Source organism: Arvicanthis niloticus, chromosome 6 (assembly GCF_011762505.2).
Source record: "Arvicanthis niloticus isolate mArvNil1 chromosome 6, mArvNil1.pat.X, whole genome shotgun sequence".
NCBI lineage: Eukaryota > Metazoa > Chordata > Mammalia > Rodentia > Muridae > Arvicanthis > Arvicanthis niloticus.
In genome coordinates this window covers 85,580,703-85,594,388 of record NC_047663.1, presented here as the reverse complement: position 1 = coordinate 85,594,388, position 13,686 = coordinate 85,580,703, and the positions used below count along the sequence as shown (strand labels likewise).

At 42.5% G+C, this 13,686-nt stretch overlaps 1 protein-coding gene across 3 annotated transcripts; it reads right to left on the bottom strand.

Annotated features, from left to right (window-relative positions):
• Positions 1-1,670: 1,670 nt before the first annotated feature.
• On the bottom strand, positions 1,671-12,084 carry C6H5orf58 (chromosome 6 C5orf58 homolog). Of its 3 annotated transcripts, none has more exons than XM_076937046.1 (6): positions 11,900-12,084; positions 11,451-11,501; positions 10,273-10,362; positions 8,823-8,929; positions 4,619-4,712; positions 1,671-1,956 (listed from the first exon to the last, which is right to left on the bottom strand). In XM_076937046.1, the coding sequence occupies exons 5-6, from the start codon at positions 4,710-4,712 to the stop codon at positions 1,808-1,810; spliced, it is 243 nt and encodes an 80-aa protein (XP_076793161.1). In that variant the 5' UTR covers positions 8,823-8,929; positions 10,273-10,362; positions 11,451-11,501; positions 11,900-12,084; the 3' UTR covers positions 1,671-1,807. The 3 variants fall into 3 exon arrangements, with proteins under 3 accessions (XP_076793161.1, XP_076793160.1, XP_076793162.1); XM_076937045.1 differs by having other exon boundaries at positions 11,906-12,084; XM_076937047.1 differs by lacking the exons at positions 8,823-8,929; positions 10,273-10,362; positions 11,451-11,501; positions 11,900-12,084 and adding an exon at positions 6,386-8,803.
• Between the last annotated feature and the right edge of the window lie 1,602 nt (positions 12,085-13,686).

Below are 13,686 nucleotides of genomic sequence, written 5' to 3'. Positions count from 1 at the left end.
TGTGGGCCTGAGACAGTTCATATAGGATACTGAAGTGAGAATGTGAGGGCATCTGTTCAACTCCTGGTGGCTGGGAAACAAAGAGAAAGGACAAAGTCTTTCCCTCCAGGTCTTGCACCTGTTGACCTAACTTCATCCCACTAGGCTTCATCTCCTAAGATCCCTCCACTGCCCACTGCTGCCCTGGTGCAGGGCCAAGCCTCTAACACGTGGACCTTTGGAGAATACCCACCCAAACCTCTGCTCTGGCTTTCTGTTTTATTAATCCAACAAGTGTGTTGCAAAACTGCTGTCTTGTCCCTCTCCGATTGGTTTTTAAACCCTTCAAAGGATCTCCGATCTCCTTCAGTTTTGAAATCACACTTAACAAAAAGTACAGATGGACTTCTGGTGTATGCTGGCTTAACTCGCTGTTTTTGACTTTATGATGGTGTGGAAGTGATGCCTGTTAAGTACTAACTGTACTTCAAAGTTTGAATTTTGCTTTGCTTGGGTTAGCAGCATCTGGTATGAAGTATGACAGTGTTAGCAGGCCATGTGATCATCAGGACTTTACATGCTGTACGATGCAAGTGGTTTTCTCTTTTTTTGGGGGGGCGGGCACTATTCACACTCAATAAATTAAATTATATATTCAGTATTAAGAGAAAGTAAGAGTTTGTGTTAGGGGACTCAGCCCAACCGCAGGTTAATGTGCACGAACCGAGCATGCTTAAGGTCAGCTAGACTGAGCTCTGGTGTTCAATAGGTTATGTACAGTAAAGGAATTTAAAATTCACAGAATTTCCCCTCACCACTGTAAGCTTTATCAAGATGTCATCAGTGTAGGAGAAGATAATTTGCAGTACTGTTCATGTTGAGAAACATGAACCTGGTACATACCGAACACTGACGTCCCTTGTTCTTCCAATCTCATTCCCGTGGGACGCCTGGCATCGTTGTGTGACTTCTATTGACAAAAGTTTGATTGCTGATCTACACGATTTTCAAGTAGGAAAGAATAATCTATACTTTTATTTTCATGAGTTAAAAAAAATCTTATTTTTTATTTTAAAGGGACCAGGTTAATTCTGAAGACACACTAAATAAAATAAGGAGTAGATCATATGGAAGTCCAAACCAGCCCTTCTTAAGTTGATTCTTATCAGGTGTTTCTCATAGCACCAAGCAAAGGAGCAGTAGATGACAGGAGACAAAAATGTATTTGAATCTCTGCGGGCAAAGGGGCAAAAACGAGCCTTGTGGGTAAGGAGTTCTCTGCACTGCCGTGGCTGCAACATTGGGAGTCTCTGGTCCATGACTAGCGACATGTGTGCTTTCTTTGAGTACTTTTAATTGTTCTTCTTCTAGAGCCTTGCCTATCTGAGTCATGAGCTTATGATCCCAGTTGGGGTCATTGCTCACCTCTTTGCTCACAGATTAACATATTACAAAAGTTAGGCCATTCAGGGTCCCTCTCTCAAACAGAATCAGTCAATTTTGGGTCCCCAAAGGCAAATCTGTGTGCTGCTGAGGTACCAAGCACCTTCTATCAGCACATGGAGGAAGCCTGTGTACAGCACAGCAAACACAGACAGGCCAATTCCCAACATCAGACTTCCAGCATCAATGGTTTCGATTTCTCTTTGAGTCAGTAAAACAAGCAAGCAAGCAAACAAACAAAAAACATCTTTCAAGATGAGAAACTTACTTATAATTTACTACTGTTTTAAATTATGTTACTAAACTCAGTTCTTTGAGATTTTTAAGTCAGCAAAAACCAGAAATTCAAAACAGACAGACACACACACATACACGCACACACTCTTCAGTCAGATAATCTGATGGCAGCAAGTGCTACATCTGGAATCTCAGGCTCCTCAAATGGGTGGCTTGCTTCTGCCTCTTTGGGGTCCTCCGTCTTCTTAGGCTGACCAAAATGAAGATTGAGGTCACAGAGCAGGATCTGAGAGAGTTCTGAGTAAGGGAGAAGACAGTGCCCAGTGTCAGAACAACCCTTACTGCTTTAAGGAGCCAGTTCCTAATTTCTAATGCCTTTTGTCAGACATCCACTAATCAAGCTCCTATCTAGGTGACCCATTTTTGAGTTAACCACAGGTATAGTGTGGAAACTGACTAGAGAGGTTCTCCACCCATCCACTCAGCTATCTTCCTACACTGCGACATTGTGTAAATATATCTTTTGTTTTTTGAGATTTATTTATTTAATGTATGTCTTCAGACACACCAGACAAGGGCACTGGATCCCATTACAGATGGTTGTGAGCCATCATGTGGTTGCTGGGAATTGAACTCCGGACCTTTGGAAGGGCAGTCAGTGCTCTTAACCACTGAGCCATCTCTCCAGCCCCATGTCAATATATGTGAAACCTAATTCACACATGCATGCAATGCAAACAAGTGGGGCCATCCATAAGACATGACAAAGACGGGCATTTGTCTTCAACCTTTCTTAAGTCTCATTTTCTTTGATTTTGTGTGTGTGGTGGTCTCCTCACCTCTTGGTGGTGTGCCTATTAGTTTTTGTTAACCCTCCCAAATCTACTTAAAGAGGAAAACGTTACTGTCTAAGCTTAAATGGCACTTACATAGGTGCTTTTCACAGCTGAGGTTTGTAAGTGGAGCATCTCATTGTTTTTTTTTTTTTTTTTTTTTTCAGGCTTGCTTCTAACTAACTACACTTGTTTTATTCTGTTTTTGTAATTAGGAAGATGATACTAGTTAAGTAAACTGCTTTTCTCTCTATTCAGAACTTGGTTATTCCCTTATTGCAAGTCCTCCCTTTTCTGGGGTAGGTTTTTTTTTTTTTTTTTTTTTTTTAATTATTCTGCAATACCAGAGGTTGAACTCGGGGTTTCATGTGTGCTGGACAAGCCCCTTATCATTGCTACACGGCCCTCATGTTTTTATTTATGAGGGACAGAGGGTTGCTGGGGGTATCTGGATAAAGGCTCATTCTAAGGCGATATCTCAGGCAGAATAGTGTGTGTGTGTGTGTGTGTGTGTGTGTGTGTGTGTATGTGTGTGTGTGTACACACCTCAGGGCTAATGCTTATGAGGAACAGTATGCGTGACACGGCAGACAGACAGAAAGAACCCAGCCCCTGATGAAGTTTTGTAACTCTGAGTTGATTTCAGGCCTGCCTCCACTTTGGGTTGTCTGCCCTCATGGTACATGTCATGTAACATTTGTTATTTGCAGCTGCGGTCTCAGTGATGCAGAACAGAGTCTACAATTATCTGAGAGTTGTAAAGCTAACTACACACTCAACATCATTTTCATGGATAGGAATGGATGTGACAGACAGCACTAGCTTATAGGTGAAGGAAGTAGGGGTGCACATTTCAGCTAATCCCTCAGGGGGAACTATGTAAAATGAAATGGGTTAACTGATGGGAGTTCTCCAGCATGCTGGCTCAGAGCTTATCTCCAGAAATACTGAACTACAAAAAATTTATATAGCTAGGAGAAAATAAGAGAATATATCTATGAGTGACTAAACACCATGGCCTATAGGTCTATTATTGCACTAAGAATATATTTAAAGTGAAAAATACTTCGCTTACAGGATCAAACCTTTAATTTTTAATCTGGTATAACCTCGGCAAGCTCAGTGAGGACTCATGGGTCAAGACACTGACTTTTGTAGAATGTGATACAGGTACATGACTGTGTTGAGGGAAAGGGTAGGAGGTACATTCAGAAAGATTAGATAATGTAAGAAGCTTGTAGGTGTCAGAAATAGGGATTCAGGTCTAGCACCTTCAAACATACAGTTCAGACTATATTGTGAACATTTCTTAACAGGACACTTATAATTAGTAAAGAATACCATAATCGAAGCCGAAGTACAAACTGGCTCTAGCCTGTCTTCTATGACAGAGGCATGCAGACATATTTAGCCTGTCTTCTATGACAGAGGCATGCAGACATGCTTAGCCTGTCTTCTATGACAGAGGCATGCAGACATGCTTAGCCTGTCTTCTATGACAGAGGCATGCAGACATGTTAGCCTGTCTTCTATGACAGAGGCATGCAGACATGCTTAGCCTGTCTTCTATGACAGAGGCATGCAGACATGCTTAGTCTGTCTTCTATGACAGAGACATGCAGACATGTTTAGCCTGTCTTCTATGACAGAGACATGCAGACATGTTTAGCCTGTCTTCTATGACAGAGACATGCAGACATGTCTAGCCTGTCTTCTATGACAGAGACATGCAGACATGCTTAGCCTGTTTTCTATGACAGAGGCATGCAGACATGCTTAGCCTGTTTTCTATGACAGAGGCATGCAGACATGCTTAGCCTGTCTTCTATGACAGAGGCATGCAGACATGCTTAGCCTGTCTTCTATGACAGCAGTGTGCAGACATGCTTAGCCTGTCTTCTATGACAGAGGCATGCAGACATGCTTAGCCTGTCTTCTATGACAGAGGCATGCAGACATGCTTAGTCTGTCTTCTATGACAGAGGCATGCAGACATGCTTAGCCTGTCTTCTATGACAGAGGCATGCAGACATGTTAGCCTGTCTTCTATGACAGCAGTGTGCAGACATGTTAGCCTGTCTTCTATGACAGAGGCATGCAGACATGCTGACAGATCCCATCCGTACCTTTCATCTTCTTCACCTCCAAAGAAATTGTATTGATGTTCTTAATCATGGCTTCCACTTTTTGCTTGTGGTCATGATGATCATTCTTAAACATCTGATTATAAAAGAGAAGCAGAAGCCATATACAGGATCAGAGCTGTTTGCACTGGGGGTTGGTGAGATGGCTCAGCAGTCAAGAGCACTTAAAGCTCCTTTAACCTAAATTTGCTTCCCAGCACTCACACTGACAACAGTTCCCCATGACTGCCCACAATTCCAGCTCCAGGGGTCCAATGTCCTTTCCTGGCCTCTACAGATACCCATACAACACATGGCACAAACACACATACTTATGTATATTTTTTTTAAAATTAAAATTTAGTTAATTTATAAAAGAAAAAAATTGTTATCTCAGAACTAAAGTCATTGTCTTTTCTTATACCCAGGAAAGCATCAACTTGTTTTGTTTCTCCAGATGAAAACCATTGCAAGCGGAATTCTTAGGGTGAGGGCTCTTCTTTAACCAAGACACATCCACAAGATGGGGCCCTTACAACAGAAACGAAGTCCCCATTACAGAAATCCTCAATAGTCAGAAATTGCCTTACAATCAGCAACTGTGCGGGAGCTTTGCTAATTTTATGTTGATTCGGTGTCTCTTACCCTTGAATGACAGTGCCCACTTGTGATTTCTTTAAGCACACACTAAAAACTAAAATGTGTTGTGTTTATAATTCATTGACGAGAAAGAATAAGCACTTGGTTATCTGGAATGTATAAACCACCACGTTGTACAGTAAATATACCTAACCAAGACTGTCTCCAGGAAGATGGCTTACTAGACATTAACAAGCTTTTTGGTCAAACTCCTCAAAATGATTTGAAAAAATAAGCCACAATTAGCCCAGACTGTTCCTGCCATGTAAAAGCTGGGAAGTTATAGGTGAGGATTGTTTGTGCAGGATAATGAAATCAAATGAATCATGAAGTTAGCCCTTTGTATTTTCCTGAATTCCAGCCATTTATTCTATTTTCCCTCACTTCTTTCATGGCAGCTGTAAAAATTCTTCTCCAGACATTAAAGAGTGATACACACTTTGCATCAAGATCTAAGCTCTTGAATATTAAAACAAGAATGTCAACAAATTCACTTGCACATGCCAAATCCAGGATTTAGATTTGGGGGAGTGGAGGAGGGGAGAAACATAGTTTTAAACGATAAACATAAAACCTAATAAATAATAATAAAACACAAAACCGGAACTACATGAATCGGAACGTTCTGAGCTTCACTCAGTAGGTAGGGGAGAAAGTGTCAGAAGACTTAGGATGCACAAATCCCACAGGGCTGGCCACAGCTTAGCCTTATATTTATATTTATATTTATATTTATATTTATATTTATATTTATATTCAAATGGCAATTAACTGGGCACAGAAGATCCACACCCAGAGGACTAGGCCACGTCAGAAGTCAACACGGTACACACCGAGGGCATGACATCACTAATGCACTTGCCCACAGGGCCCTGCTAGGGCCCTCGACCTCAGCAGAGGGTTTCGAGTGCAGATTCTGAGGACCTCTACTCTCTGGGGAGTCACCGAGTTCCCAGTGCACAACACCTACTCCGCGGCTGACGCCGGGCCTACAGCAGCCTGGAAATTTCCACCTTCTGGAAGTTTCTCGAAGTTTGCACAGGCCTCGTCCACCCTCTGGGTGCCCCTTCTCCACCCACTCCACAGCCCGGAAGTTAGCTTGGTTACTGAATGGCTTCGAATAAGCCTCACCTTTTCAACTGATCACCACAAATAAAAGTCTGGTCAATGGACCTGGTAAGGGCAAACCTTCAACAGTCAGCCAACTCAACACCAGGTGTGGAGAGAGAGGGGGTGGGGGGAGCGGGAATCCAGGCTACGCTTCCTGATTGGCCAGTGTCTACGCCCACAGCATTCTGATTGGGTGATTTCTACACCCGTGGCATTCTGGGAATTGTAGTCTTAAATAAACTCAACGGAAAATTGCGGATTCCAGGCTGCAAGTGACTCCTTCTGAGAGTACTAACAAGGCCTTGACATTTTTGCTTCCTAGGTGCCAACTTTATAACCCTTACCTCTTATTTTCTTTCCACAGTGTAGTGCTAGAGCTAAGGGCAGATTCTAGACTGACTGTTTTGGTTTGAAGCCTATACTAGATAAACCATGTGACTACTCTGAGACCAAATTTCCACCCCCAGAGCTATAAAAATATCTTGGAATAATAGTTCGAGGGCTAAATGAGATAATTCATCGGAAGGGTTTGGCGGGTAATAACTGTCCTATAACGGTTTGCTGATACCAGTCTTTTAAATTTTTCAGATGAGTAGGATACAAATAAGTTGACAGATACAGTGGTTTCTTGCCAACTGGAGAAACCGGGATTCAAGCCATCTGTGCTTGATTCCAAGAGGAATCCCTGCCACTACAAGCTTAGAAACTGCCTCAGATACTTGACATGGTGCTTTGAGCTATTATCCATGACCTGCTGAGATCTTAGGTCTCCAGCATCAGATACCAGGACATTCTGATTTCCCTAGGCCTTTCCTACAGTTCAGGAGAGCTTTATCAAACCAGTGCCTTCCTGGTGGCAACCCACAGCACAGCCTGTTGGTCATTTTACATTTCATTTATCTTCAGTTTAACAATGTCCGATTTGTCTGATGCTGAGTTAAACAGATGAGGAAGCCATAGAGAACTGAGCGTCAGTCCTGACGATAGCTAGCTGTGTGGTTCTACAAGAGTAGCTTTTTTCTTCTGAGCCTTCATTTTCCCATTGGGTTTCCTTGGGAGAGGCACGGTCTGAGTTTCACTCTTTGCTAACATATAACAGCCTAATGTAGCCTACATTATTACGGTACCTCGCATGTTAGTATTACAACCACATCTTAAACTTCACTCCTTTTAAATTTACTTTTAAAAAAATCACTGGTATAAGTAGAATAAAATGAACCCACAGGCAGTGAAAACAGGGTGATTTTTTTTTTTTTTTTTTTTTTTTATGTGAGCTTGCCTCTTGATGCTGTGTCAGAGCCTGGTCTTTGTGTAAATGAGTTCTTATTGGTCAGCAACGTGTCGCAGGCCATTTAGAATAAGATGAGACTTCCATCTGAATGGAATCAGAAAGAAGGAAAGAATTGCAGGAAGAGAAACTCACCACAGCACATGCATTTTGATGCCAATAGGTCCCATATAAATATCCTTCATAACACTGGTGGGATTTGTCCATGCATTTGGGTGGTCCAAGATTAGATGCTCCCTGACAACTCCTTTCTTTTCTAAGGCCTTCTAATCTTTAGTATGCTAGTTATAAATTTTTCAAATTTCTAAAGACAGCCTTCCTGAATCAGCACTCCCTTGTGCTGTGGCTTCATAGTTCCCTGGGCCGATATTCCCCTTGCTTAATATTTTTACCATAAACACTTAATGTCTTATTTCCGTTAGGTGCAAGGAATTATGAGAATATAAGTTGTCACTAAACAATTGACAAAGGATGCTCTCTGAGATCGCTTTGTATCATCTGTTATGTTAGGAGCGTTACTCTTCTGACAGCTCTGAAGTAGCAATTATCCCGGTTACATGAAAGTGGCTTACTCTCACAGAGCTTAATTCCTGCCCTGATCCAGGGCCCACAGCCAGGAAATGGCAGAACCACAGAGTTCATTGTGTCTGCAATTCGAGCCTTCTGCTATTTTCTCTGCATCATTCTGGCTGTCTTCAAGACCAGGATACCAGCCCCTGAGCTGGATTTAAAAGGAAATTATCGGCCAAAATACCCAACAAAGGGGAGATAGACCTGTAGAGACCATCTCCAGTAGACAGGCACAGTCCCCAGTTAAGGGATGGGGCCACTGACCCATCTCAAAAATTTTAACCTAGAATAGTTTCTATCTAAAGGAAAACCTTAAAATTTGTAATCAAAGTAAATTGGTGCCGTTTAAGAATTTATATCTTCATCTTAATACTAATTATACAGATTTCTACTAATAGGTTATGGCTATGCAATAAACCCTAGCTAATCCTCTCTATTCCCACAAACCCACTACTTTTCCCTAGAAAGACAGCCCAACATTTACCACCTTAGTCCCCAAGCCCAGGGAATAGGGGCGCTGACTTTTCATTAGCTTCTTCAAGCTGATTATGGGCGTTGAGATATTAGAAGAGGAGTTGGGGGAAGAGAAAATTGACAAACCTCTGATGGTGTGTCTTCACTGCCTCCAGATGGAATTCCCGGACCTCAGATGTTTGAGCAGGTCTGCCCAGCTTGCTTGTTGAGTAGATACACCAAGGCTGATCATTCTGCAATATACAATTCTCAAAATAAATTAAATGAAAAGAAAAATAATTGGAACAGAGATGGAAGGAAAGGCCATCCAGAGACCAGAAAAGGCCATTCAGAGACCGCCCCACATAGGTATTGATCCCACCTGCGACACCAAATCTTGACACTGTTGCTAATACCAAGAAGTGCTTGCTGACAGGAGCCTGGTATGTCTGTTCTCTGAGAGGCTCTGCCAGCACCTAACCAATACAGATGCAGATACTCACATCCGACCATCGGACTGAGCCTGGGGACCTCAATGGAAGAGTTAGGGGAAGGACTGAAGGAGCTGAAGGGGATTGCAACCCCACAGGAAGAACAACAGTATCAACTAACCAGACCCCCAGAGCTCCCAGGGACTAAACCACCAACCAAAGAGGGAGGGACCTATGGCTCCAACTACATATGTAGCCGAGGATTGCCTTATCTGACATCAATGGGAGAGGAGGGGAGGCTCTTGGTCCTATGGAGGCTTGATGCCCCAGTGAAGGAGGATGCCAGTGAGAGGTGAGGAGGGAGTGGGTGGGTGGGGGAAGCACCCTCATAGAGGAAAAGGGGAGGGGAGAGAGGAGGATGGGATGGGAGGGGGTTGTGGAGGGGAAACCAGGAAGGGGAACAACATTTGAAATGTAAATAAAATAACTAAAAATATAAAAATAATAAAAAATTATCAGCAGAAAAAAAAAAATCCCTCTCTGGTTCCTGTGTTGGAATGCACCCAGCACCTCAGAATGTGACTCTACACAGAGAACATTTAAAGATACAATTGTGCCTTAATTCAGAAGTGTTAAGATTCAACCCCAAGCACATCTGAACACCACCTTATATGGAGAGGGGCTCTAACATGTAGAAAGAGTCAGGAATGTTCACATAGAGAGTAACCATCATATGAGGACAAAGCAGGAAGGAGGTGATCTGCAAGCAAAGAAGCCTCAGAAGGAACCAGAGCTTTCCACCCCTCGACCTTGACCTTCCTCTCTGTTGCTCAAGATGCTCTGTGAGAGGTGTCTTGCTAGGATTGCCTAGCGAGCGCATTGATAGATCATCTTGGAATAGTAAGTGAGCCCACCCTGGCTCCCAGTACCTCTAGTCTTAATTGGGCATTAAACTTAAATACACAGACAATAATGTAGATACAGGCACACAAATGTGGGGTGGCCAGCACAGAATGGGTGACATTCATTTTCTGAGCTGAGGACAATCAACAATACAAAACAGAAAGTATTGGCATCAGTGTCTTACAAAGTCAAGTCTAATTTCACCTCGAAACAGCAGGAAGAGTATAGTTTCAGAATAGAACTGACCTATGAGCAAAACTTACCACATATGCATGTCCTCTTTTCCCTCCTCTCCTTTATTCTGAAGTGGAAACTTCACCTCAGACCTGTGTGGCTGGTCTGCTGGAAATTCCCTGTAGATAATAGCAGGAAAGAGGGGGTTGTTTCAGAAGAACTATTGTTTATGTAGGTGTGCAGAGATAGCATTTTAACTGGAGAATTCAGAAAATCAAGTAGTGGTGAGGACTGGGACTGGGTAGGATGTGGGGTTCTGGTTCAGAATCCATCTGGTGTTTTCAGTAACTGCTACTGCCTCGACTCCAGTGCTTAGAACTCCCCTTAGTGGATGACAACTTTTGGTAGCCTCTGAAAACTGCCTGCCTACAAACCAGCTCTGAATGCCTCTTATAGATAGATCGGTCTGACTGTCATTTGCAACAGGACATCATGTGTTATTCACAAATAATTGGCTTTATATCAGTAAAGAATTCTGAAAGGCCAACTATGACAACTTACTGCAGTGCGTTCTCTCCTTGAGTAGCTAGCTTATACATTCTGCCTTTGTGGATTTTTTTCCCTAAGAAAATAAAACCTAAAATGCATGACCCACTACTTACAGCCTGGGACTCTTACAGTTGAGAACTGGAAAAAAAAAAAATCTGTTTTCCTTATTAACTTGTAATAGCATTGTAGTAGAACCCAACACGGGTTTCCGTTGTTGTTTCTAATGTTAATCAAATAAAGGAGATTAAAAAGCTGCTAAATTCCCCATAAAAAAGAACGCTGTTTCAGAACAAGGTGATTAAGCCTTTTATGGAGCTGAGTGTGAGTGTCTCAGTTTTATTGCAAAATCTTGACATGTAGCTTTTGTTTCCAGGGAAACAAATTGAGAAAATTATCTTACTTTTGCTGGGTCTCAGGGCTCCCGTCTCTCTCCTCTGCCTGTTCCTTATCAATTAAAAGTGCTAGTCACTGTGTCTAAGGACGGATGCTCTCGGGATTCTCACCTCCCTTCTGAACATGGCTATGAACATCAATTTGGGAGGGAGCTGCCTTGAATACATACTAGCATTGTTATCTGAAAGGCATGGCCAGAGACAGAAAGATCAGGAAAATTTCTCGTATGTCCAGGTGACCAGGGCTTTCTCATAGCCTACACAGATAACACAAGAAGCAATTAGGTGACCTTAGCTGCTGTGATGGAAAGTGAAAGAGTCTTTACCCATTGCTGGTGTCAGGCAGTTGCTGGTTCTTTTTCCCAGGGAACGACCTTCTGAAATGCAAAACGATGTTAGTAATATAAATCTACATTGCTCCTCACCTCCAAGTAAGCAACTACAGTTGTGTCCCCACATCTCTGTCCCTCTGAGACAGGGAGCTACTCAGATAAGGCTGCCAGGTAAAAAGGTAGGAGATTCAGTAAGATTGGAATTTTATAGGAACAATAGAAAACTTGTCTTATATGACACACTTAGACTGAAATTTTAGAATTTGTCTGAGATTCGAATTTAACTAGGACTCCTGCATTTCTGTTTCCTAAATCTGGCATATCTTTAACTCAAACACCTTAACTGTGAACCCAGCAGTGTGGATCCTTCTAGGCAGAGGCTACAGAAACCAAGAGAAAGATGAAATCTTTCCGCACTGTGTTCAAAATATTAATGCACATACACTTACTGTGACAGAATTAGGCTCTCCTCTTCCTTCAGTGTCCCTGTGAGGCAAGCAAGGGGCTAGCTGTCAGAAGAAGCTGACGCTATCCAACAAGGCACCGTGTTTACCAGTTGCTTGCCATGCCTTTATGTTTGAAAATTCTTCGTGCTTGGCTTCTTAGCTATCCCTTTATCTAGCAAGGCATTTCCATGACACAAGTTGTGTTTATTTCCAGAAATCCACCAATCAGAGGATACCTGTCTCTGTCCCAAAATAAAATATGTTTCTAATTCTATTATGTCAGCCATCCATCCCATAACAATACTTCCTCTGTTTATTAAAGGCATAGATCCTGATCTGATGTCGCCTCCCTCTGGGCGTTGTGCTCCCCCACTGCCTTGCATCCGCATCAGTTGTCCATGGAGTGAGGAATGACTGTCTTTATGAAGGGATTTATTAGGTGAATGAAATCAATTACAACTAGAATATAAGTGTGCCCATCTTTTGTTATGAAAAAAGTATATGTGTGTAAAAGCATATTTGGGAGCATATTGTCAAGGATTGCTAACACTTACCATTAAGGGTGTAAGGCCAACTACTTGTATTTATTTGGTTGTGATTTAACCCCTAGCGCCTTTTCTCTATTTTAAATTCTCCTGATCATTGTTCAACATGGTAAATCAGCCCCATTCAAGCAGGGCTCCTCAAACCTCACACTGTACCACAGCTACTCAAAGGGTGTGTAAAAAGGCAGGTAGGGGACTCACCTTGAAGACTGACTTGGCAGATCTAAGGAGGGGCTCTCTGAATCCCCTTGTCCAATCTCCCCCATCTCTACTGTAACCCAGATGGTCTGTGTGCCTACCGCACCTGAAGAAATGCTGGCATACAGTTCTACTGGTTATCCTCTGCAAGGCTCAAACGCACAACCACAACGTGACATACTACATTCAGGAACATTTTTTTTTCTCTTTCGATATTTATAGAATTCCAGATCTCAGTAAGATCCACTTCAGTAGAGAGGGGAGTGTTTGGGTGGAATGCCTACCTCAGTTTGGATGGAGACAGACCCACACTGTCTGCTTTGATCATTGATGTGGGAAGAAGAAAATAGAGCACACTTTCCAGTTCTTTCTAATTTAGCTCACTCCTTCTGTTTCTGGGTCTCTTTTTTTCACTCTTTTTTAATTCTAGTTTTAATTACCACCATAATAGAAAGTCTAGTGAGTTTGTGTACACAAAACTCTGCCTACTTCTATCTCTGTTGTTATTCAGCGTAGGACTTTCCTACCCATGGTCCTTGCAGGAGTGTCCTTGCTGGCATTCCACAACTACTCTTGCCTCCTGAGATCCCCCTTCCACAGGACAGTGGGATAAGCTTTCGACATGTAAATTAGATCATGTCCTTTCCCTTTTTGAGCCCTCCAGTGGTTCTCTCCAGCACTGGGAACAAACCTTCATCCTGAGCCTTTATTCCCTCTCTCTTTGAATCCTGATACATGCTGCCAACAATCGTGAGACAGTTGTTTCCTTCCAAGCCTCATAGATAGATAGACTCCTTATTGTGCTTTAGGGAGCATGCCAGACATCTTCTCAGATCACCGCATCCTCCACCGCAGCCCTCTTCATTGCTTCCATGAAATATTTACTAGTATTTGAGGAATGTTTCCATCACTGTATCTGTGTGTTTGTTACTGGGTTTCGAACTTATCTCTTCTATTAAGGGAGATCACTGTCTCTCTAACATCCTCCACCCTCTGCCTAGCCCAGTTCCTGAAACACAGTTGGTGGTGCTCAGTGTCTTT